Genomic DNA, 27,234 nt, shown 5'->3' on the forward strand with positions numbered 1-27,234 from the left:
ATTTTTGGACCACTGGCCAGGTTATCCAATGACCTGAAGACTGCTGGTTATCATTTAACTTTACAACCATTGGATAGGTTATCATTTAACTGTACGACCACTAGCCAGGTTATTGTTTAATTTTGAAGCCATTGGTTAGGCTATCATTTAACTTTAGGTCCACTGGCTATGTTATCATTAAACTTTAGGACCACTGGCTATGTTATCATTTAACTTTAGTACCACTGGCTATGTTATCATTTAACTTTAGTACCTCTGGCTATGTTATCATTTAAGTATAGAACCGCTGGCAAGGCTATCATTTAACTTTAGGACCAATGTTTAGGTTATCATTTATCTTTAGGACCTTTGGTTAGAATATCATTTAACTTCAGGACCACTGGCTACGTTATCATTTATCTTTAAGACCTCTGGCTTGGCTACCCTTTTACCTCAAGACCACTGTCTAGGCTATCATTTAACTTTAGGACTACTAGCTAGGTTATCATTTAACTTCAGAACGGCTGGCTTGGTTATTATTTTGAGCAAGCTGTATGTGATTGTAACTTTAGGACATCAGCTTGGTTAGAATTTAATAAAGCTGTATGTGATTGCTTTAAGAGCACTGGCTAAGTTATCATTTAACAAAGTTGTATGTGATTACAACTTTAAAAGCACTCGCTAAGTCATTTAACAGAGCTGTATATCATTGCAACCTTAAGAGCACTGGCTAAGTTATCATTTAACAAAGCTGTATGTGATTGTAACTTTATGACTATGTACGTCGTAACTTTAGCCAACTGGCTTGATCGATAATTAACAAAACTGCATGAGATTATAATTTTCGGACCACTGAATAAGCTAACATTAGGTCCACTACCTTGGTTGTCATGCAGTGAAACAATATGTTACTGTAACTTTAAAACTACTGACTAAGTCAACTTTATTATCACGTTACCATTAGAGGTCAACCTATCTGGCTCACGTATCATTCAACAGAAGTGTATGTGGTAGTAAAGTGCAGGAGGAATGCTTACAGATCGATTGACCTCTGCTAGGTTCAAATGGACAGAATTTTGATTTGTGCCTGTACGTCATGGGTGTTGTTGATCATCAAGTCCGGCTGCACGTAGCTGACAGTGCTGGTCCATCATCCTCGGTCAGGAACAATGAGTGGGGAAACAACAGTTTGTCTTTGTCGCTGCCAGAGTAAATTGACCGGGAAAATCGACTGTGTCAACAAAGGGATTGAGTAGTCTACAGGGCTTCTGTTCGCCATTGTCAAAGATTGCCCTCTCCCTGTCTCTCGCCTAATGCGCAAACCCTTGTCATGTTTAAACATTTAACTTGCAACGATAAGTAAAACTATAGGGCCTATGTACATGTGGTATAGGTAATTCATCGGTGCTTCATGTCTAGTATCACCACTTATTATTTGCATCGATGAATAACTCTGTCCTAGCTGGACTCAAATTAAAATTGCCCAAATCTGTGGCCCAGAAAATGTTTCAGGTATTATCGTACATGTTTCACGTCACTTGATACAAATAAGGTATTTATTTATTTATTTATTTGATTGGTGTTTTACGACGTACTCAAGAATATTTCACTTGTACGACGGCGGCCAGCATTATGGTGGGAGGAAACCGGGCAGAGCCCGGGAAAACTCACGACCATCCGCAGGTTGCTGACAGACATTCTCACGTACGGCCGGGATACAAATAAGGAACAACATACGCATCATTATTGCACACTTTTGGTTGCGCTTCATATAAATGGCTTCAGTTAAAACTCGATTGAGATTTATCTCATTTGACTTTCATGATTTTAGCTGCCACAGTCGCTCAATCTATCTGTTGTCAGTAAGCCTGTGGAATTTCTCCTCTCACATCTCTTAACATGAACATTCACTTAACGAATGACCTTACTGAAAGACGACGTCGACTTTTTGCGGGATTATTGCGAAGGAAATTATTGCGAATTTGCCCTTGTTGACTGTGCGATTTCAAATTTTGTTTTCATATTCATTGTCTAGAATGTTGGTATTGATATTGATGTTAATATTTTAATTTACGTTTGCAAGAAAATTAGCTTAAAAGCATTTTTATCGAAATTAGTTGTGAGATTACAGACAGGACCTGTTTTAAACTATTACAGCAAGTTGAGAGAAGATGTCTTATCACATCTGAAAATATTTAGCAGTCTTCATTGTAACAGTTACCTATTGTCGTCAATAGGGGGCCTTCATTGCTGAGCTATCACAGAATAATAACCCAACAGCTTCTCACCAATGCAGTTGCTATGAGTTGAAGTCTGGCTTCCCCTCAGGTCGCATTACGGAAGTTGTCTGCCAGCAATCTGCGGATAGTAGTGGGTTTCCCCCGGGCTCTGCCCGGTTTCATCCCACCAGAATACTGGCTGCCGTAAAATAAGTGAACATATTCTCGAGTACGCTGTAATGCACCAGTCAGATATATAAATATTATCGACAACAAGGTATGCAAGGAATGGTATTTACTGTCAGTGTATATCAACAAATGCCACAACGACGCCAATTATGGGAGGAGCTACTAGAGATAATTTGAATGTAAACCCCACCCTCGACTATGTTGTATTGACATGCACGGTTGGTCGTTTGCTAGGGATTTGTCCGCATGTCTGCGCAAACCAAAGCTTGATTTCGTTGTTTTGAAGACTCTATGCCTTTCACTGTTTTTCTAGTTTTACAAATAACTCAGCAGCTTACAGAACTTGAAATAACAAAAACTGAAGCAGATCAATGCATGCACTTTATTTTTTTTTCTGTCTGAGTTTTTCTTTAATCCGCGGGTCGGCTGATTCTCATTGCGGCATTGCAAACAAAAACTTGCTGATTTGTATTTGCACAAAGCTAAAAATGACCCGAAACTTAAGTTAATCAGAGCATGCTTAAATTCTGCTACTTATCAAGCTCTTTCCTACTTATACAGTGTATGTCTACTGACTCTTCATTACAACATTGGAAGTACACTTGAAAACTGAAAGATAACAAGCTAATAAAGAACGTTTCTATGTTTCATTTCCTTGTTACATGTTACATTTGTGTTGTATTCCTCAACTGGTCTATTGGCCATCTATGATGAACATTCTTGTCCTCCTCATTAACTCGCACGATGTTTAGTTTATACGTATTTTAACTAGTTTTGACTTCAGGTCTCTCCGGCTGGTCTTAATACTATGCTGCATGGTTTATAGAGGGTTATTATGAACTTGGTAATAACTATTTATATTTATGTGTTCTAATGATGGCCGATGGGCACACAAAAGAAAAAAAAGGAATATTCCATTCTCACTGTTTTTTTTAACTCGAACATATTACTATGGAAATTATCGGATGTAAATTTCGAAATTTGTAATCTTACGTTTTATTAATACGCGGATTATTTACCGAAATATATGCTGGCTGCGACTTAATTGTTTATATAAAAAAAAACTGCCGGCACTCATAGTTGCATGATATTTATTCATGCTTACAGGGCCTGTACATTCTGTCAATGATGAAGGAGCGGTTCATTTGCCCAGTATTATTTGCCTTCATAGCTATATTTTGATCATTGCTAAATATACTGCTGCAGTGTTGTATCAATCAGTTTGTTAATATAAATTTGTAAGTTCTTGTTTATTGTTCATTGAATAGCGGAAAATGAGTTAGGTAGTCAACCATTGTTAGATGTGCAAATGTGTTAATATGTATATAAGCTAAGTAAAATGACCTAAATTGCTCCCCACAGCAGGTTTATGGGCGATGCAAAGCACATATTACGTTGATGTTTATTGCTCTACTGGAAATAATCCGTAAGATTTTGAATGTCATTTTATGCTTGACGATTGGACTTGCATGTATTCATTCATGTTAAAACATATTTATAGCAAGAGGAGATTTAATTCCTTGCTCCGTCAACTGGAATGTGTGTATAACCTATACCCCCAAGAGATTTGACATGTATGTATAATATATCCACGAATGTGGACATCAGCAATTATTTTACCTTAAGTGCGCTTTCTTTCTGCCCTATTTAAAGAATATATTTGCTGATGAAACGTTGTGAATAGCAGTTTTCTTAATTTAGGGGTCAATTAAACGAACTGTAGTGTATTTTGTCTAACATAGCGCAAAAGCAGGCCATGACTTGCGTGAGATCGAATTCAGTGTATGTACACTCCAGCGACCAGCGGAGTTTGGGATCCCAAAATGGAAAATGTCTAAAACAGTTATGCGTGTTTAAAGACCAGTGACCCTTGCCAACACGTGTTCGACCTGTACCTGTTGATTGCGTGGCTAAAGACTGTCCCCTCGAGGTTGGGGGAGACCCCAGGGGCTTGAGCTAACGTAAAGGTGTTGGAGTGTCCCTGCGTCCTCGTGTGCCTGGAATTCACTGACCACTCCAGCTAACATACAGGACGTGACAAATTGGCCGGCACATGTTGAATGTGGTCAAACGCCGACCTCACCTGTTCCACTTTCCCTCATCCGCCTCAGGTTCCCCAGTTTACTGGACGTGTCTGATTGTCCCGCACCATTAATTACTTGTTTATGAAGCGTCAGCTAGGATTTTGAACTGGCACACTGGTTGTACATACAACACGTGAGGTAAGACTGTTAAGGACGACGTGAATCATACCGGGTCTTAGTGCTCCTGTGTAAGTTGTGGGTAGCGGAATGGGGTGAGGCTAGGGAAAAGTGGGCTGATAGTTTTACTATCAACAATAAATAGGCGTGTAATAATGTGAATGAGTAAGGCATTAGGCTGTTTCTGTATTGTCATTATAGTCGATGAAACACACCAGTTCTGTGCGGTGCATTTCGAAATTTGCTTTCGAACTTTCCCTATATTTGACTGATCAGATCTCAACTAAACCTTTATCGTATATCGTTTCCTCCATGAAATTTCTCGGTGTTGATAAACATAGCATCTAATGAAAGATTTCAAATATTTGTTGTGACCCATATAGATAAAAAATATATATCCCTACTTTTTTAATAATACGTTTTTGAATTCCAAAACAAAACACCAAACAAAGCCGTAAAATTTGACTGTTTGACAATATAACCAATCGCTCAGTTATGTGTTCACACTGACTGCTATATCACGGACATGTATTCCCGCAACAACAGCCAGGAGGAGGTCTCCGTTGGGGCTGTGGCTTGGGGAGCAGCAGAGATGGGTTTAAGACGCGTTTCCGTTCTGCCGTATCCTGCATTTGTATACACCGCAGAGGAGCTTAACACAGTTACGCCATACCTTTGAAGGCCCTGAATGCGGTTTATTATGGAGGTGTTGTGGCGGCGTCTCGCGGGTTAGCCCGCCACCTCTCTGTTCTGGTCGCGGCCACATGGCTATTGTTGTATACCAGGCCGACCTGGCTTCGGTCCATCACTTGACGGTCACATCTCTACACCTTAACTTGGCAGACCATTCCTGGTCCACTAGCCCATCTCATGACCTGGGCCTTATTTCTCATGACGACGATCTCAACTGCTTGTCACAGATTGCTTATCTGTCAATTAATTCATTCGCTCTGTTATTGTTTAATTTTGTTTAAATTTGACAGGTTTTTTTTTCTTCCTTTTTTTTGGGCCTCAAGTTGCTAAAGTGCTCTTTTGAATGTACCTAACTCTGATTGTACCAGACTTTTACCATGTGCCCAGTTGCGGCTTAAGCCAGAGGGGTTGTCATTTGCCTGGTACAAAGCGGTGGTTTCTTACGGCTAATCCGGTTAAGCAAAAAAAAAAAAACATAAACCTGATTGCCTCAAAAATCCTATAAAACAAATATTAAATAACCTAGTATTACCTGTTATTTGGCTAGGATAAAAAGTGATCAAATTATTTTGTACCGACGTCTTTCTTTTAGGAATTGTAGTTTAAGAAATGACCCTTACAAGGAACTGATACGATACCCTCGAGAGAGAGGGAACTACCAAACAAAGACTTGATTAGTGCAAAGTTGAAATCTCATTTTAAAATGTTTGACAGTTCCTCTGAACAGGTTCATCAGTATAACAAAGCATTAAGGGACACTTACTCTTATCAGTATGAATCATATTGTTACAGCGTTGTGACTGGAGGCGTCACGTCACCTACGCGTACAGCCATCTTACATCATGCTTCAAAAGATCATAGACATAACCACCATGTAATTACGTAACGACTGTGACTACGTACTATCTATAATAACGGCTGTCGTAGTAACTTCGTACACGCAACGGCTTTTGTGAAATAATCCTACAGGTACCCTTAATATAGAAACTTGATATGAGTATGCTAGGCAATGACAAAGTCAAATGACATATATGCCTTTTCGTGTTGTACCCAGGTCGAGTTTAATAGGTCCGCTTGCCTACAAAACTCTAAACCAGATGACGACAGTTTTCCTGTCAGGGCCTACTTAGTGGTTTCAGGTTTTTGTTGTCACTTCTCACCTGTTAATATCATCCAGGTGAGGTCTGGATTCCTGAAATAATTAACCGACTCACCTGTAAATTCGATAAGTTCTGCAGCCCGATTACAGTTGAAATGTTTCGAATTAAGGTAATCCTCGACTAGTACCTGCTAATCCAGCTCTCTGGGAAAGTTCTCCCCACCCATGGTCTCGGCCTGCCGGGCAGAATCGCTCGTGTGACCGCATCCAGTGACATTTCCAAGCCTGCAGGTGCTAATTGAGATCTTAGGGCAAGGGATTACCGAGAAAAGACCGAAGTACCTGTCAACAGTTTTACATGTGTCGCATCTGATACTGATTTGTGTCACAGATGTCTATTGCCTCAACCGTTTCCAACTCCCTTTTTCACTAATCAGTTAGCAAAATGACGACAAAATAAGTATTATTTATATTTTAAAAAATATTAAAACTCTTGACCCCAAGTTATTTAACGGCCATGTTCGTCTCAAGAACAGACTTTACATTTCTGTTAACAGTATACCCAAGAGAAGGGTAATGTGCTTGCCTTCCAATCGCAAGGCGGGGCCTCCTTGGCAGAGATGGTTAGCACGCCAGCGCGGCTCAATGACCCAGGAGCCTCCTACCAATGCGGTCGACCTGAGTTCTAATCCAGCTCTTGCTGGCTTCCTCTGCGATCGTACGTTTGAAGGTCTCCCAGCAACTTCCATATTGCTGGCTACCGTTGTGGACGTAAAATATTCCGCGTAAAACACCAGTCAAATAAATATATAAATTCAATCGCTTGGTCACATTCTCGGACAGGGAATGTTCAAGATTCCACTTCTTGCATTGTTCCAGGACCCTTGGTAGAAATTAAGAGACGATGGACGAAACTCAGTTGGTCTTACATGAAATTCGCAAGGCACCGCTTGTCATCTGCAAATAAGACGTCATGACGTATCTTACGTTTTTCAGTAATATAGGCCAAAGATGAACAGATAACTCTAGGCACTCAGAATAATCTTTCCACAAAACTAACCATTATGGTACAAGTGAAAAATTCTTGAGTTTGGTGTAATAACAACATTTAAATAAATCAATAAAACATAAATCGTATTTTTCAAGGCTCAAATTTTGTACAACAAGAGTGATCATCGTATATGTGTATTGTACGGGCCTTACCCCCACCCAAGGCACAACATAAAGGACATCTGCTGATAGCGTGGCGACATTTAGTAAACTACAGACAGACTTTGTTTAATCAGCAGATTGAATAATTTCTTCAAATATCGGAAGCCTGAGCCCATTGTTAGGACAACGAGGGTTCGATACCCTAGTATCTGCTTGAGCTCTCTGGGCGAACTTCTAATGGGCACAAAACCTTTAACCTGTTGTTAAATCCTGTATTTTCCACACCACTTTTCATGCATAACAAAGGCGCTCATTGCACATCGTATAAGCAGCTCCAGACGTCAAATGTCACTTGTTAACGCAAAATGCAACCATCAAATATATACGTTAGCGTCGTTATAATTAAACTAATGCTAGCGTCACTTTCTGATCCAGACCTGAAAAGATTTTATTCTGTTAAGTTCAGTGAATTGTCGACATATAAGAAGGAAGTTCCGGTTAAATGCACACAAAAATCTTTCTTTTAAAATATTCCTATTTCTTTCTTTATTTCTCTATTTCTTTATTTGATTGCTGTTTTACGCCGTACTCAAGAAAATTTTATTTATACCACGGGGACCATGCGCGGGTTGCTGTAGGACGTAAAACATGCTTCATAATGATATTAATTTTATGCACGAATCTTTTAAACAATATAACCATAATAACCATATAAGCCATAATCATTTTGTTCGTCAGATGCTGTATGTAACCTTAGGGAAGACCAGCTCAGCCTCTCGGACTGGACGGGTACCATCAAGACCCCAGATTTCGATACTGGTCAATATCCACCAAACCAGATATGTACCTGGCGAGTCACACTCAGCAAAGGAAGCCGCATCCGCCTCGTATTCGACGAATTTGACCTTGACCCTGCGACCAGTACCGCTGCAAGTACAGGTGCTGATTGTCAGGATTATGTCAAGGTAAGCAAATGAAAACGGCCTGTTGCGTTAACATACGTTGCACACACCTGCCTTTGTTTTGTAAACTGCAATGTTATTCACCGCTAACCAGTAGAAAAATTGCCCTTCATGCATTTTTTCATTTCAGTAGTATATTAAAAACCCATTGGACTTCAGTACAGACATTGCTTCGGTTTTCCATGAAACAAATATGAAAAATAAACATCTTGTTCGCTTTAATACAACCACAACCACAACTACAACAATGAGTTAGAATAACAGAACATTAACACAACCTAGGGTTATCCCCATATAAACAGGTCGCGTAAGGGTCGATTATTTTATCCTATGCTCTGTGATCTTCTGTATGAAGTTCTGTTTTAGTTGGACGTTTTCCAGTCTTATCCAGTAAAAATATTTGTTCGCTCATAAAAGTCGGGAACTTATTCAACAGTGTATTTACATTTTTACGTAACAGCAAACGGCTCTACAAATGTAACGATTTACTTTCAATAATAAATGTGTGAAAGACTTATACGACATAAGCTGTAACATTAGACTTCGTCTTCTGTCCTTAGATTATCGATGGCATGATCAGCACTCCGCAGGAAATGGGGACATTTTGTGGGGGAACGACTCCTCCCCCTCTGGTCTCACGATCCAATCAAATAACAGTTATGTTTTCCTCCGACGGAAATAGCGGGAATCGTGGATTCAAGCTTACTTATTCAGGTATAGTGAAGATCAAAATTCCTTTTACCAGATACACAACCCTGCAATGAACTAAAGAAACTGCGGCAAAGCATAAGAGAGTTGATGAGAGTTGAAGCGTGTTGAGTTCATGATGTCTTTCCCACGAGTCATACGTATGAAGGTATTCCAGCAACATGTGGAAGGTCGTGGTTTTCTTCTGGGCTATGCCTGGTTTTTTTACCCACATTTATGTTGGCTGCCGTCTAATTTAATTTAATCCTTTATTTATACTGAATGAGGATTTTTCACAGGCTAACGGCTACTATGGAGATCTCATCAAAGTATCAATTTTCGATGTCGTATAAGTGAAATATTTTTGAGTGAGGCAAATAAGCAAATAAATAAATCCATAAATGTTTAGCGCAGGTATGTGTTCTTCATCCATATCTGACTGGAAGCATTTGTATGGAAATCAACTTTAAGTCAGAAGGTATACAAAGCTTTCAGTGAAAGGTGGTGGTTTACACCAGGTTCATTTTCTTCCTCCACTAGTAAACTGATCCGCAGTCGAATAAGTATATCAAACCTTGATTGCCCCCTTAAACATTATTAATATAGATGTATGAGTATAAACATCAGTATATCGATCTAATCTCCTTTATGTTATAGATGACTGCCCACAGCAATGACTTTAACATGTAGTTATGTTTAAGCACGTACATACGTGCACATCTTTTTGATACCTTTTGAGCCCATACTTCTCAGTGACCAAGAGGAACCTTGGCCGAACATGAAACGCATCGGTCATCACCACTGATTACTCTGGACTGTTCGTTTGATATAGTTTGTTTATGATTTTTTTTTGGATGTCTTTGTCAGGAAATTGTGAAAACATCAACGTGACGAACAGTGATACGGTGTTGGAAAGTCCTAACTACCCTAGACCACCTCCAGATAACGTCCGCTGTGAGTGGTGGGTGACTGTTCCAGACACCATGTCCCCTCTGGTGCGGGTACCGGATTTCCGGACTAACGCTTCCAAATGTGACGACGCCATCGTGAACGTAAGAATTCAGACATTTACGCTTTGAATCTCCCAATGGCGTTATGGCGTTCAGGACGATGTTTTCCATTGTCAAAGCATCCAAAACGTATTGTCTCAACAAGTCACGTTGCCTTAAACAGTTCAACAAGGTCTTCAATCAGCTTAAAGTTGTCAAGTGGCCTTGCTTCACGGTTCAGTTGTTTGTTACCGGATACAGATGTCACCGTTTTACTAATTCATTTTACAATGCGTTTCCCCCTATATATTTAAGAGTGGTGAACGTATATGGAGTAGCCCCAATGATTTGTGTTGCTGTACATTGCAGTTGTATGGTTCTTTTGACGAAGCCAACTGGATCTGCAGAGACAGAATTGATCCAACAAAGTTTAACGGAAATAAGATGATCATAGAATATACGAAGAAACCCAGTGTCCAGCCCGCAGTGTTTTCGCTGGATGTCACATTTGTCGGTAAGAAGAACAGCAATGTATAAATTAACTTGGCAATGTCAGCTTCCTCACTGAAGCTTACTTTACGTAATTTTCCATTCAATTACAAGATTCAGAGTTTTAACAAAGATCTGAATAACATGATACATTGATACCCCAATTCTAATATCAGATATTATTGTAATGAGAGAACGACGTTAGGAGGTATCGTGCAGCACTATAGAGAGATTATTGGTTTTTGGCTTACGCCCCCTCTACCTTACATTTTAGGGAGTAACAGGTAAAAACTTGACAACTGCATCTTATTTTGCAGACAAATGCACGGATGACTATTGTGAAAATGGCGGGACTTGCGAAGACGAAATGCTGGGTGTTGTCTGCAAATGTGCCAAAGGTTTCCACGGTGACCGATGCCATCTGAAGCTCTTGACATGCCAAAATCAGCCATGCAAAAACAATGCGGAATGTATCGAAACTGACGAAGAGATTGTGTGCGAGTGCACACCGGGTTTTGCAGGTGAGACGTGTGACGTCAGAATAAACGAGTGTGCTCCAAATCCTTGTCTCCAAGGTGGGACATGTGTTGATAAAACTACAGACTACAGCTGTATCTGCCCCGAGGGTTATGCCGGAAAGAACTGCGAGAATCCTCTAAGCGAGTGCGATCGGAAACCATGTCAAAATGGCGGAACTTGCCAAGACTTCCGGAATGGTTTTATCTGCGTTTGTCCGGACGGCTTCACAGGTGAGATATGTCAGAAGGAGCTGAGTACGTGCAATTCGGACGGGTGTGTCCACGGGGTGTGTCAGGGCACGCCGGACGGCATGGTCTGTGAGTGTGAGCAAGGATACACCGGCGAGAAATGCGATGAAAACATCGACGACTGTAAGATGAATCCTTGTAATCGGGGTTCCACGTGCGTTGATGGGAAAAATGGTTACCAATGTTTATGTGCCCCAGGTTATACGGGGGAGAGGTGCTACACCGACATTTTCGAATGCGCTGACAACCCGTGCCTAAATAACGCCACCTGCGAAAATCTCGTCCCCGGCTTCCGGTGCACATGTCCGCCTAAATACGTCGGTGAACTCTGTGAGAAGTATTTGGACGCTTGTGACCCTTCTCCTTGTGGAAATCGTGGGACATGCGTGGACACAACTGGGGGGTTAGAATGTATCTGTCCTCCTGGAGTGACCGGAAAGACATGCGATACGCCGATCAACCCCTGCACAAGTAACCCATGTAAGAACGATGCCCCTTGCGTGGCGACCATCCAGGCCATGGGTCCAGTTTACGTCTGTGAATGTCCACTCGGCTACGAAGGACAGCAGTGTGAGGTGGAGATCAACGAATGTGGCTCTGAACCATGTCAAAATGGAGGCATTTGTCGAGACATGGTAAATGATTTCATGTGTAGTTGTCCTCGAGGTTTTCGTGGAAAGCGGTGCAATATCACGGTGGCCACTTGCAGCTCACGGCCCTGCAAGAACGATGCCGATTGTGAGGACAACAACAACAACGGCGAATTTCAATGTCACTGCAAAACTGGATTTACCGGAAGTGTTTGTGAGACGGATATCAACGAATGTTTGGAGAGGCCGTGTAAGAATAACGGTAGTTGTGTAAATCATAGAGGCTTCTTTGTCTGTGAGTGTGTGCCAGGATTCCAAGGAAAGACTTGCGATATAAATATTGATGAGTGCTCTTCAAATCCTTGTAAACATGACGGAGCATGCGTGGACATGGTGAACGATTTCCGATGTGAATGTGGTGCTTCCTTTGGAGGCAAAACTTGTGACGATTTCATTTTAAAGGGTAAGTCTACGTACAGGTATACTGCCTTAATAGCACATTGTTTAATTCATCCTTCCGTAACACGTCACTGTCTCTGTATGGTGGTGCTTGCAAAACGCTGAAGTAGTTCACAGGCACTGTAGTTTAATAGCATAGACGGATCAATATGCAAAGGTGTATTCATACACAGAAGTTACTATTACTAATGTATATCACATTAGCACTGATAAATGTTACAGACACGAGAATATAAATACTATTACTTATTTGTAAAACCCGGTGGAATATATTTTTTCCCAGTAGTAGTGGCAAAATAACATTAAACTAAAAAGCCTGCTTTTTGACTAGTCACGAAGAAGAAAGAACACGATATGACAAAAATTCAATTTATAACAGAGCTATGCTTTGGTAATTTTGGAAAATTCATCTATCCAGCATCCTTACTAGGTCAGACAGAAAGAACAGGACTTTGAACGTCGTTGAAAGACTTTCAAGGCCTTACAAATTATTCCCAAATTCCCGGAGAATGAATGGGGCGGTCTCTTAAAGAATGGACAATGGAAGAGTGAACAATATGTAGGGTGATTACTGTATAAATGTGAAAAGCAAACGCGCGGGACAGGTTGTTAGGGATGGGTAAATGAGGAGAAATTGATACAGAAGGCGTTAGTGTTTGGAAAGCTGGTGGTATTGATCTGACAAGTTTAGCGTAGTGAGAGTGCGTATTTGAGCGGGTTGTTCTCCTGCAAAGGGGTGTTGTCCACAATTCTAACGTTAGGACAAATTTGCTGTGAGTCAGCGCCAAGGGACGCACTGTAATCAAACTTGATTACCTTCCACCACCCTCAGGTACCTCTCACGTGTACACCTGATAGAGGCTAATTAAGTAAATACCTGTGGAAAAGTTTGTCAACGTCGACACCCTGATACCAAGCATTTCTTCAATAGTCATCCAGACTGTGTAAAACGGAAAAAGTCTCTGCTGGGAAATAGACGGGAAAAAGGGAATGGTAGACGGCAAATGTTAATTTGAACAAATGTCACTTGTAATTAAGTTGCCATGCGAGAGACTGTAATCCCGTTTCCGTTTACCAATCGCTGAGGTGTGAAATCCGTAATGGCTACTAATACATCACGCAACGTTTCTTCTCTTTGTGTTGCCAGTTTCAGGATTTTCATTACATACGGGTTCATGCATTGTTCACCCCAATCATTAACCCTTCATCGCCAGATGAAGTAAAATGCGGCATGAAATGAACCCATTCTTACCGATATCCATTCCTGGGGGACAAATGTTATCTTTTTTGTCCTGAATTTATCTTCCTTTTTCTGAACACTGTGAATGTGGAATTAAAATTTTCTTTGTTCTCTTACGATAAAGATTCCCCCCATTGTCAAGACGACGAGGATGCTAACGGTATAATCTGGTTTAGCACGCTCACCGGAACGGAACAGAAGCGACCTTGCCCGCCGGGCATTATGGGTAAACAGATTCTTTAAGAAAATACATTTTAAGAACACTCTATATTTTTTTTTTGAAAAGTTCACTCTGAAAAATCAAATGTTTGATTAACATCATTATTAGGTCTAATAAAGTTATCCATTTCGGATAAATTAAGTTACAGACAGTTTTTCACAATAAAATAATAGACGGTAGGTTTGTACTTGACCTTTACTACCTTATCAAACCAGTATACTTCCCCAAGTTACTTTTCCACCACCAACTATTAGACTAGCTATATAGTCACATATGTGTTTGAGTTATTCTTACGCATATATATATATATATATATATATATATATATATATATATATATATATATATATATATATATATATATATATGCGTATGACTAATATGACATCCTACCTATACTTAATCATTGACACGTTTTCCATTGAGACTTTCTGGTATAATTGATTGTTACAAAGATCATGTACATTGACATGCAGTGATGTATTTAAGCAACGCTCAGCGGAATAGATAATCCTACAGAGAAATAGACCTGTATATAACTAGAGCTTAATTAACCGTAATAAATATTAAGAAAACTACAATACCCTCAGAATGAAGCTCTTTGTTTGGGGTGGAATTTCTGAATAAAGGGCTGTTCCATACGACAGTTTTTGTAATATCCTCAGAAAATAATTTATAAAAGGGTAATTTTCGAAATAAGAGTTGTGCTATATGAACACGCTTTGTAGTAACCTTTAATAATTTATAAACGGTATGTTGAGAGTTTAACCACAACAGCTTGGGTACCCCTTCACAAACTCGATCAGATATTAATAATAATAAGACCTTTCCTAATAGGATATGCCACGAGGCTTTGTGGTTCAGATGACCCGTCCCCGCTAGGCGGAGTCTGGAGTGATCCTGACCTGCGCGGTTGCGTCCGTCCTCTACTTATACAGTTATCAAACGAGGTGAGTTAGAACTGTCTATAGTGTAGGAAATATTGATAATATAAGTATAAAAGAGTTTAAACACGAACTGTCAGGAAAACAGTTTATCTTGGGAACGCAAAGGTTAAAGTGTTATTGTGTGTGGAGCATTAATCAATATTTTTACCTGACAAAAGCTTTTAGACTTTGATCCCAGTCGAAGAATTCAACCTTGTATTTGTATATTCTACCAAATCACCATAGGCTCAACGATTGCTGACAGATGACTTCGTTAGTGATCGTCAAATCGCCTTCCTCACTGAGAAGATCGTGAACGCTACCAAACTCCGTGCAGGGTCAACGCTGTATCCGGGAGATTTGATCTCTGCCTCGGAAACCATGGGAACCGTGGCTGTGGCAGTAGAAAAGGCGACAGTTAGCGGGCAGGGGCTCCGAAAGCTGGCAGAGGTAATAAATCTAACTGGACAGCGGGTGTTTTCTTCTTTGGGGGATGTCTTTATTACAGTAACTGTCGAAAACAGAATAATCTCTCACGTAACCATTAATGTTCACTTATGGGAAAACTCAAAATAAAATGTTGAAAATGTTTTATAACTGGCAAAGAGTTGGTTAAAACAGGTAATTAGTTTCTTTGCTGGCGAAGTGTTTGTTTGTTAGGAAATCAAAATATTCAATGTTTAAGCCAAAAAACGCCCTTGGTGTTGGTAATATATTGTCAAGAAAGTTAACTACGAAAGTTATAAAGAACAACATTCAGGAAATGCCGTTTATGGACGATAGAAAGAGGACATTAGTGCTAGTGTTATATATTATAATAGAATCAGCTGTATCATCAGCTTTTCGTGACAGAATTCAGTTCGATAAATTGTTATTTTTCAGATATATGGTGATGCATTAGTGAATGTTATTGACCCGGAAACTGCAACTGTGTGGAACAAGATCAACGACGTGGTAAGCAACTTAACATTTTAAAAAGTTAATATCTATGTTCAGAGAATTCAGATTTGACGTTTCTCTTCATATGGGTAGTTTAATTATTGATGCCCTTCAAAAAAACAAATATTTCCAAAAGTACCAAAAATGTAGATATAATAAAAGTTTGCTCACGTACGTCATGAAAGTTTTTAGTGTTTGACTTAGATAGTATATTTCAAAAATATTTCAGAGCTTTGTCGAGGAAAAGGTCACGGACGTCTTAGACTCAACAGAACTTCTTGCTGAAAACATGGCGTCCAAATTGTCACAGTTCTACCGCAGACGAAAACGAGGTTTATATGATACCATAGAGGACGACACCATCTCCGTAGTAAAACATAACATGGGTATGTTCTTGGCCATTCTTCTTGCCAACAATCTGTTGAGTCTACAGGGCTAAGAGTATTGATGCAGCTGACTTCATCAATTTGTTTGTTAGCGCTTTTGAGGTGTGAACGTTCTCTCGAGAAAAATAAATATTATTATTATTTCCTCTATTTACATGAGGGAAACTATCCACCGCGATTATGATAAATATTATCTAAGCGGAGAATATTTGTTTGATAATTTATTATTGTTACAATGGAGTTGCTGGTTTCATGAAATATGTTATTATACGAAGATGTCGTGATATGGTACAAATAGGTCAAGGGAAGTCCTGTTTAATTATAGACCTAAATATAAGCGTCATGTCCGACATTTGTATACCATTCGTAGTCCGTAAAGGGCGTTCCAAGTCGATAATCGCAAGATCCATTTATAAAATAACGTTTAACACTAGCTCCCAAAGACAAAAATATGTAAGAAATCATACGAATAGGAAATAAAGCCGGTAACACACAAGAGAGAAGCGGTCATCAGTTTTCAGTGATGACGGGCAGACAATGAATATTCCAGGTATGAATTCAACATCAAAGTTCAAATTCGTAGTGCAGGAATGAGTTCCAGGTCAAATAAAAATTAAACAAGGTATCTCAATCGCGCTTTGATTGCAACTGTTCATAAAGGCATCCTGCAGATGTATTGAGCGTGGCTGCCTTTACGGCCCCTAGCCTCAGGTAAAGCGGTATTAGATACACTTCGAAAATGACGAGCCTTACAGAACTTAACGGCACAGATTGTGATTCAAAAGTAACGGACGATTTCGTCTTTCCCGTTAATATGTAAGGATCTCATACTACAAGAAGCGCCATCTAAGCTGTTACACATGACATGGTGGCCTGTAAAGCTATACAAGATAGACGGTTACACTCGGCAACCAGCGCCCTCTATGTTGTTAAATACCATGTACATAAGGATAACAGCGCCGTCTATGTGGTTGATCACAATGCAGATCGCAAGAGATCTATAACACACTACACTATTTGGAGTCTAAGCGGTAATTTATAACAATCACAAATCAAGTGCTGGATCATACGTAGCATTGTCATATGAAGAGATAGGTCAAGTAGTAGTGTCAATATACAGTGACGGAGTGGTGTGATGTATTTTCACAAGGTAGTGAATAAACTGTGACCGGGTAGTGAATATAGTGTGAACGGTTGGTGCATATACTGTGACGGGATGGTGGATATACTGTGACCAGGTGGTGAATATACTGTGACCGGTTGGTGAATACACTGTTACCGGATGGGGAATATACTGTGGTCAGGCGGTGAATATTTTGTGACCGGCTGATGCAATATATAGTGACCGGACGGTGTAATATACAGTGACAGGATCATACTGTCTGATGTCTTCAGATGGAGTTGGATACAGCAGTATAAATATATTTACTAAAAGTAGATACCGGCATGACATGAGTAAAAAATATCGAAAAGACCCTATACACTAGACAAGTCTCAATACATACTCCTTGTAGCGCATGCGCCGCTCTCTACCTTTTGCTTTACATCACTGCCACCAATAGACAAGCTGGACCTTTGGCGCCTGTGAGACGTACGTAGGCTTGTTTGGCTTATCCTCATCACTTGTCTCCATCCGCGGTACTATTTAATCATTCATCAATAAAATTGTTTCGGATTTTGGTTAGAATCATGTTGTACATACTGTAGATGAAGAGAATGCATGTGTATAAAGTATTATTAGAGACAAAGGTTGAGACGAATTGTGTTTTCTGATGTCACTTTCTGCCTCATCACCGTGACACCAGTGATCTCGGCGTTGTTCAAGATTTCTGCGCAATATTTGCTATTGCTGGCAGTGATGTAAAGCGCAAGGTACAGAGCGACCCATGAGCTGTAAGTAGTATGGTCTCAATATCGGATATTGAAGGTAATGCTAATGTATACGGTACTGATATTGTAGAGTTTCGAATAAAATTGATGTCCCCTGACACCGCCGGTAACCAGCTGTCCTTCCACGGCCAGACGACATCCAGTTCGATCAGCTTACCTAGAGAAATACTGACCACAGTCGGTGAAGGTGGTCAAGGTATGTAAGGAGAACTTTACGCACTGACGAGTTTGTTTCAGGCCTTTGTATACCTGGAAATCAATTCAGACGTAATTTTCAGATTATGAAACAAAGATAGCAAACATTTCTGGTTCCGTCAAATTTAGGTCTAACTTTTATCGCTTCCACAGAAGGCAAATATTAAGTTGTTGCATTTTTGAAGGCATATACCCAGTTTATCAACAGATTCGCTTACGTGGTGGCGATTTTCTCTAACCTTGTGCAAACTTAACGATTTGACCTTATTGACGCCATGGAGAGCACACATCTCGGAGTTGCTTAACAAACTCTCTCTCGCCACAGCTATGAATTTTGATCCAAATAGTTATTTCCTTTGTATGTTGTGCTTGCAGGAACATTTGGGTGTTTATTATGGGAAGTTTTCATCTGTGTCCAGGCTGTTGACTCCCCGCCCGTTCTCTGTAAACAGGTGAATAACGCATTGGCACAGGTGTTAACGTCTACCTGCCACATCATATAGCACCCTTATTAAGAATGACTGCTATAACAGCATAAAATACATTTAAAAAGCACAGATTTGTTCTAAAAAAGTTACAACACGACTACAAAAAAGTAATTACTCACAGCGTCAAAAGTCTTATGCTGATTTGTTAAAATTTTGGCAATAGTTTTTAGAAAAAGGTTATGCAAACAGTACAAAAACGTAATTATACACAGCGTCAAAAGTCTTATGCTGATTTGTTAAAATTTTGGCAATAGCTTAAAAAAGTTACAGCAAGACTACAAGCATGTAGCTACACACATGGTCAAACATTTATGCTGAGTTGTTAAAATTTCGCAATAAATGTTTGAAAGGTTTGTTTATGTTTTTATGGACTGAGTACAGAGCTTAGATTTAAGTAATTTTTTAATGAGAAAAGAATTAGACGTTAAACTATAAGATTGTGTTTTATAGAGAATATTTCAGTTCAACTAACTTTGTGTCCTAGTTTGTTCCTAACACAGTAAAAGTGTCGAGATTTTGATTACGAGACTCTCTTTTGTAGTGACGACAAACAGAACAGGATCTGGTGTTCTCAACTCTGACGTCATAGCTGCCAAAGTTCTGGGCGTTCCAGAAATGATCTGTGACTCTCTGACTGAGCCTGTAGTGATAGCCTTTGAACTTAAGGTACCTAGCAGTTTGTTGATATGTTGGCCTAGAGCCTCTTAAACCCTGTTTACATGCCTCTTGAAGAGACTGAATGGCATGCATTGTTAAGATGGATTTACCCACAAACCTATAAATCCATATCCTGTTAGCTGTTACGAAGAGGATAATGTTGTTGTTCTTCTTGTCCTTGTGGACTGTGTTTTTTTTCTGTATCGCGGTGTGCAATGTGGATTTTTTCGCACCTTATGATCTGAAGTGTTGCCATTGCAGTTTTACTTAAATTCATAACAGTAAAGTAAGACTCGTTGGTAACACGCAACCTTTTATGTTGTAGAACCCCACCTTGGCCAGATCCTATGCTCCTCTTTGTTCCTTTCTGAATACCTCTGCTAGGTAGGTATATCACCATGATAGCCTAACGCTTTACACAGTGAATTGCAGAACACAAACTCGTCATCAAGTTTTGGGCTGGTCAAGTGTTTGTGTTCCCGGGTTTGGAAAAACGCTTCCGCTGTCATCTTTCCGCAGTAGGTTTGTGTCAGTCAAATACAAGTATTATACAGAGCGGCTTAAACATAATACATACAAAAAAAGATGTACGCATATATATTGCATTATTCTTCTTAACATGAACATTGTGCTGAAAATTTTTGTTTATGTTGGAAAATGATTTTCGACCCTTTCCGAAGGTGAACTCAGGCATATGAACCTTTTAAGCATCAATGCCATAGAGACATCTGTAGAGGAAGAGGTGTTTTGCAATGCACATTTATCTTTCTTTGACAGGTGGCCCTCCGCAAGGTGGCCTAGAACGGGATGTGGAGTTCTCGAGCAGAATGGCTCTCACGTGATCTGTCATTGCTATCACCTGACCAATTTTGCTGTATTAATGGACGTCTATGGAATAAGTGTGGGTTATTTGATTAATAGCTGAAAAATTTCCTCATTTTCGATTGCAAAAAATAGAATTCATTGAACAAGTGTCAATAAGGCCGAATCTCAACGTGAGATTTATTTAAATATTAAGTTATTCGAATGAAATGGCGGCCTGTGTCTGCCTTTGGTCATTTTTGATCGTTGAGTCGTGGCCATCATACATTCTACTTAGTCATGTTTTGACGGCAAAAAGCGTTGTGCTATTATTTTCTCATGATCAAACCATCAGTCTCCTCCATCCAACAAAGATACAAAAAACTCAGGCATTGATTAAATCTTTTTTGTGTAAGAAAAGAAGGCAATTTTGCTGATCGTGTGAGAAAATTGCCACGATTAACTGTAAAAACCGATCAATTACATGCATGCTGCAAGGTGAAAAAGAAATGACAACATTGTCATTAAGATATATTCATCTTACTTTTCAGGACGGACTAAGCGAGGTACATGAGCGCACTCTCTCGTTCATTTCGTACATTGGCGGCACTCTGTCTATACTGGGATGTATTCTGGCAATAGCCGTCTTCGAATACTTTAGGTGGGTCTCTATTTTACAAAGTATATATTCACCTGGTATTCATTAAGCAAAGACAGTTTTCACTTATGTCATAATTTGTAATTGGGTTTTAAGTTAATTGTATTATACTTTGGATTTTTCTACTGCATGCAATATTGAACGTCAAAGGATCTTAAAATCAGAAATACACGCTTGGGAACATACCGGCATGACGACTCACGTCACAACACTCGATACTGGATGCCGTTATTTCAAAGTAAGGTTTTTTTTCACAGGTGGTCATCCCACTTGCAAGAACCGCGAGAAATTACATGTACTTAATTAGGGAATTATATAGAAAGATATACTTCTGAGAGCCCAAATTAAACATCATATTACAAGGATAAGTTTTGAATACGTAAACGTCTTTGGTAAAGCGATCTCGGATCTGTTCAATAATATAACTATGATAAAGACATATGATTCATTCACATATCAGAATTTTGATGGTGGTAAAAGATAACTATTCTTGGAGTCTATATGCATACAAAATAACAACCGAAACATCTAGTCGGTGTCGAATGAGGTATCTTTATCATCATTCCATATGTGAGGGATGTGTATTTTCTGTGACATGTAATCGCAACCCGGTGTAGAAATTTCACTGATGAGCTAATTAGAATGTACACTTCACAGATGGATTATTTTACATTGCCCATTCTGTTGTCAGACTGAAAAGTGACCGGGTGAGGATTCACGAGCACTTGGCGATATCTATCATTCTGGTGCAATTTATATTTCTGGTGGGCATAGATCGTAAGGAAAACCCGGTAAGTTCATTGTAAATTTCATTTCGCTATTGAAAACTTTCTCTTTTTGAGGGAGCCATACGTTTGCCCAATGTTATCCCATTCAGGAAAATAAGCTCGCCTACGAATCTGACTTCATTTGGTGAGTGGAAGTTGGGATTGGATGGTCTGCGACGGATTAGTGGTTTTGATACGTTGCCTTCATGTAAAGAAAGAAAACATATTGCCTACATGTCAGAAAGAAGGCTTATTTCACATATCTACGCAGTGTTTCATAATCGAGTATTTTGGCTTTGATCTGATTGGGACCCTTACATGTTACAGGGCCGCCTTAGTCACGCCTTATCAAGAATGATGTTACAGGGCCGCCTTAGTCACGCCTTATCAAGAATGATGTCTCATGCTTGATGATTTCACATTTGAATGACACGATCCTGTATTATCGAAGAAAACTGAACCTCGAATTCTCAATCGTGGATTTATCGTTCTTGTTTTTCTCTCCTTTTCTTTTATCAAATTATGCCATTGAATTAAGACAGACGAATCTGCCTGCTTAAAGGTTGAAAGTTCTACCATCATAAACGTGGGAAAAATAAAACCAAGGTGGCCAGCGTCACAGCACATAGCCCATGCTCTGGAAGCAATAGTAATCGCGTAGTAATCACAAATGCTAGATCCCTTAAATAATCGTTAAAGTAATACAAAGGATGTGTCCCAACATGCATGGAAGCATATTATCAGAAAAGGCAGATATCGTTTTAGGAAGAACCATTATAAATACACTGTAGATAAGCTACACTTTGTGTGGAAATTCTGTTGAAATTCAACGTCATCGTCAGTTGAACCATGTCATTACAGCACGTCTGCAAGGTGTTCGCTGTGCTGTTACACTACTCTCTGCTCGCCATGTTCTGCTGGATGCTGGTCGAAGGAATCCATTTATATGTTATCTTGGTGAAGGTCTTCAAGAAAGGAAGTCATCTGAAAAAGTACATGGCTCTGGGATGGGGTAAGCTTGGCTCAAGTTCCGAAGCATGCTGCATAACCCGTTTTGGGGGTTTTTGGACAAGAATAGGTGACAAACTATATTTTCAGAATGAGACAATACAGTATCATAGAAAATTTATTTAGATAAAAGAAACAACATATACGTGTATCTAAAGAAACAGAAGCTGCAGATAAAGAATGTAGAAATAATTGTATGATGGATATGCTTAGGCCTAAGAAGGAAGTGGTGCGTTTGACTCAGTAATAATTTGAAACGAACTTTATGAAAAATCCATGTGAATTTTCTGAAATGAAAACTCTTTAAAATCAGACATCAACGCCTGTAATGCAAAAGGAAGAGTGCAAAACGTTTCACATTCCAGTTTTACAGGACTGCAAGTATCGTTTATCCTTTCAGGAATACCGCTGATCATAGTAGCTGTATCGGTTGGAGTGTTTTACGACGATTATGGGCAAGGAGAAATGTAAGTAATGAATAAAGAAAGAGATAATAAGTAATATTTGCCATCACCAGACTCTTCAGTGAATACTGTGTCTAGAAATATCTTCACTGTGGGTCTGATGAACAACATGGATGTTTGGTTGGGCTCCGATGACGTCACGAGCTTGTCTTTTTTAGCCTCTAAACGACCCATTTATGTTCAGAATAGCTCAGTATGTGTATGAGCGCACATTAGATTACGTACATCACAAGAATTTGTCAACAGCCAAACGTAAAAATCAAACATTTGGGGCAGTTGGTCATTAAATTCCTCCGGTTTCCTTCACCCACATAAATGACCAATCAATCATTAAACACCAGTCAAATAAATAGTTACAATGAAACGACTCAATATGACTTCATCGACGCCGACCGATATGAACATAGAGCCGTTATGAAGAAGACAATTGAAGATATGTTAAAAGTTAATAGTAATTTACAGCGGTTTGTCTGATGATTACGACTTGATTATTATACCCATGATTATTTGTTGTATTTACCCTTTAGTTCACTGTGTTCCTGTAATGCTTTTAAATGCTGTTCAATTAAACTAGCTTAAATGGGTTAGGAATGAATGAGTACTATGTTCTAAAATGTTCTACCCGCTCGATCATGATGACGTCTGAAGAACTCGTCTACGATTATCTCCCGTTCACGGGCTGACCTTTGACACTGATACCTTATTCATTACAGGTGCTGGATGACAAACTTCATGCTCCTCGTACTCTTCGTTCCTATAGCAACAGTTGTCATACTGGTAAGAATCCGACATTCGTATACGACTGGTATATAACGTTATAATTCTATAATCGTAAGATCTATTTCTACAACCACGTAAAACACCAGTTCCCAAAGGAATAAGTAAGAAATAATGTATTAATAGTAAATAGGGGGGGAGGTGGGTTAGCACGCCAGCGCGGCATAATGGTCTAGGAGTTCAAGTCCAGCTAATGATGGTTTCGTCTCCTGCCGTACGTGGGAAGGCCTGTCAGGAACATGCGGATGGTCGTGGGTTTCTCCCGGGCTCTGCCTGATTTTCTCCCACCGTAATGCTGGCCGCCGTCGTAAAAGTGAGATATTCTTGAGTACGGCGTAAAACACCAATCAAATAAACTAATTAATAGTAAATAAAGCTGGTAACATCAAGAAGAGAAGCAGTCAAGATATGTCAGTGATGCAGGGGAGGCAGTCGATATTCTAGACATGACATCTTATTCATGGGAGGCGAGGTGGGGACTCTGTCCCTGAAACTTAGGCTGAAGGCGTTTGATGGAATACCCTTGACAGGTGTTCAATATAATCAATAATCAGTAATCAATAATCAATAACTTGTGAAGTAGATTGAAACCATCACATTTTACACAGGATTTATCATAAGCTACAGGGCTTCTTTTTTAACAGGCATAAGATTTTTCTCTGCATGGAGAAATTTTTTCTGTCAAAAATTCCTAAGGATAAAATTCAGGATTAGTTGTGACGTAGTTTTCTCTTTTTCATCTCAATATGCGTCTATATCTGTTGATATCAGTATATCAGCTTTTATTATAGCGTTATAACATAATTCGCCATAATCCGCCAATTTTAAGCTATTTTCTTGTTTCCACAGTTGAACGTGTTTGTACTAGTGGTGGTTGTACGGGTGATGCTGAAGTCCTTCGCTATCTCGGGTAAAACAAATAGTGAAGAGGCTTCCAGTATAAGGTAAACAGCAAAATGCAAGAAAATGTATCTCTGAATCCAAACGAATAATCCTTGAAGTATACTACCCGACCATTTGGGGAAATAGAAAATGGATAACATCCCGTCTAAGAGGCACAGGTTTAGATATAGGGCCGTTGAAATTGGACGGTAATGAAATTATAGTAACAGACCTGCAACATTCCTAAAAACTGACATTCGCATTCCAACCGTCAGCAGAAATGGACATAAACCAAGGCGTAGGAATCCTATATACAGATATTATATTGTCATTGTTGTTCTTAAATTTAACTAGAGCATTCTACGTATGATCAAATATGTCCGCTTTCACGAATATAATAAAATTCCCACAACTATTTCTCATTTGGTCAGATCCTAATTTTTATCTGTGGCTTTCAGAATCACTCTAAAGGCGGCAGGTGTTTTACTCCCTTTACTGGGTCTAACCTGGAGCTTCTGTTTCCTGTCGTTTGACACCAAAGCCACTCTCCTCTTCACCTACCTCTTTACTCTGTTTAACTGTTTACAGGTAGGACATATAAGGTTTTATCTTTTTCACATTCAAATGTTGAAATCATTTTCTTTCAAATAACAATGTGCCATCTGAGCGCACTGTTGACTAAGATGACACGACGGTCAGGTTAATAGGTGGCCTCTTGCTGACCAGATTGTTTAAAAAAGCAACAAATCGTGCCTATGTAGTGGCTCTATAAAGGTTGATATGTTATTTTAAAGGAAAATAACTCTAAAAATGGAAGTAGGCATAACTTAACAGACCACTTAAAACTATACATAAATATACTTTCGTTTATTTTTTCAGATTTTTGTGAAATGAGTTAAAGGCGCTAAAACATTTGCATTCTAAGGTGGGCTTTATGGACCATACTATCAGAGATTAGGAACTCTGACGTCACAGGAAGTATCCAACTTTAATCACGACACCGAATGCTGGAATAACTTTTTTTTACCCATGATCGAAAGATTACTGAAATAATGTTCCCAAAAATACCTCCTGAACATCAGGAAAAAAGGGGATGTGACGTCAGAGTTCCTACATACCGTCAGTATGGCTCAATTAGCCCACCACAGTTTTCAAATATTTGAATGCCTTTCAAAACTCTCCAAAAAATCTGGAAAACTATTGAAAGTATTTTTACGCATAGTTTTCATTCGTCTTTATGATGAACCTTACTTCAGATTTTAGCTTTCTTTTACCTTAACTTTCCTTACAAACACTGATTATTGTGCTTCGAGTAATGCAAGGCGATCAATTATTTATCGATGTATAGATATAAGTTATTTTGGAACTTGCCATGTATTTTTTGGGGTACCATAAAAGAAGTGAAAACTTTATTGTATTTGATTGTAGACACAAGCATGTACTTGTTTATTGTTAAATATAAGTGTTATCTTTTTATTTATATATTATCAAACTTGATTGTTCTTAGGGAGTGCTGTTCTTTGTTTTCCACTGCCTACTGAACATTGATGTAAGTATGAATAAAGTGACAAACCCTACATTTATATATCAACCATCGGCCTATAAATATTTATGTATAATTAACATTTATGTACTTATTTGATTGGAGTTGTACGCCGTACTCAAGAATATTTCACTTATACGACGGCCGCCATCATTATGATTATAGGAGACCGACAGGTGCCGGGGCAAACTAACGACCATCCCTTTCAAATAAATATTCGCAAGATTCATTTCCATAACAGCTTATAACACCATTGATGCCATATCTTACATTTAACCACGGAGCTGAAATGCTGCCAAAGTGGTGTTAAGCCCCAGTCATTCATTCTAACTGCACTGCAAATTCTGTATAAAATGGAAAGAGTTCTGAAGTGTCGTTTTGCTTTAAGTTCCGTTTCAAGATGGTAAAACTGGGATAATCCTCAGTACGTTACATTTATATGTATATCATGTTGAACTATAATGGCACTCATGTTTCTTTAGCAGTTGTAATCAAAACACTGAACCAAATGTCAAGGTCGTGTGGTATTGGTTTTCATATGTTCCTTTTGGAAAGTTTCCCAATAGGCCTTCAGTCCCTATGAGGGTGACACACGCCTATATGCTAGCTCGTTTGAACTGGCCCCAAAAGCACAGTTGGTAGAGCGTCCACTTCTGGAAGCGGTAGATCCAGGGTCAATCCTGGGTCGAGTCACACCGAAGGCCCTTAAAAGAGGGAGTTGTAACTTCCTCGCATGGCGTTCAGCATGAAGGGATAGTGCAATGACTGGTTGACCCGTATCAGTATAATGACTTGGGCGGGCGCCATACTTGCCTTCATTAAGGCGTCTTAGTAAAGCAGCACTGGCAAAAAAGGCGATGGAAATCGCCCTGGAACAGGGAGGCGCATAACATGCACTCTAAGAACTCTTTCTTTCTT

At 39.4% G+C, this 27,234-nt stretch overlaps 1 protein-coding gene across 1 annotated transcript in view; it reads left to right on the forward strand.

Annotated features, from left to right (window-relative positions):
- LOC135473469 (cadherin EGF LAG seven-pass G-type receptor 1-like) overlaps positions 1 to 27,234 on the forward strand; it is a 37,682-nt gene that overhangs the window by 6,691 nt on the left and 3,757 nt on the right. The window contains exons 3-23 of the mRNA XM_064753320.1: positions 8,271 to 8,497; positions 9,055 to 9,208; positions 10,049 to 10,233; positions 10,540 to 10,684; positions 10,977 to 12,479; positions 13,840 to 13,941; positions 14,773 to 14,885; positions 15,108 to 15,311; positions 15,744 to 15,815; positions 16,030 to 16,186; positions 18,147 to 18,272; positions 18,647 to 18,715; positions 20,097 to 20,317; positions 20,769 to 20,878; positions 21,567 to 21,666; positions 22,504 to 22,654; positions 23,051 to 23,117; positions 23,828 to 23,891; positions 24,741 to 24,835; positions 25,232 to 25,361; positions 26,281 to 26,322. Of these exons, the coding sequence (XP_064609390.1) occupies positions 8,271 to 8,497; positions 9,055 to 9,208; positions 10,049 to 10,233; positions 10,540 to 10,684; positions 10,977 to 12,479; positions 13,840 to 13,941; positions 14,773 to 14,885; positions 15,108 to 15,311; positions 15,744 to 15,815; positions 16,030 to 16,186; positions 18,147 to 18,272; positions 18,647 to 18,715; positions 20,097 to 20,317; positions 20,769 to 20,878; positions 21,567 to 21,666; positions 22,504 to 22,654; positions 23,051 to 23,117; positions 23,828 to 23,891; positions 24,741 to 24,835; positions 25,232 to 25,361; positions 26,281 to 26,322 (4,037 nt within the window). The remainder of the gene's footprint in view (positions 1 to 8,270; positions 8,498 to 9,054; positions 9,209 to 10,048; positions 10,234 to 10,539; positions 10,685 to 10,976; positions 12,480 to 13,839; positions 13,942 to 14,772; positions 14,886 to 15,107; positions 15,312 to 15,743; positions 15,816 to 16,029; positions 16,187 to 18,146; positions 18,273 to 18,646; positions 18,716 to 20,096; positions 20,318 to 20,768; positions 20,879 to 21,566; positions 21,667 to 22,503; positions 22,655 to 23,050; positions 23,118 to 23,827; positions 23,892 to 24,740; positions 24,836 to 25,231; positions 25,362 to 26,280; positions 26,323 to 27,234) is intronic.

Source organism: Liolophura sinensis, chromosome 8 (assembly GCF_032854445.1).
Source record: "Liolophura sinensis isolate JHLJ2023 chromosome 8, CUHK_Ljap_v2, whole genome shotgun sequence".
Taxonomy (NCBI): Eukaryota; Metazoa; Mollusca; class Polyplacophora; order Chitonida; family Chitonidae; genus Liolophura; species Liolophura sinensis.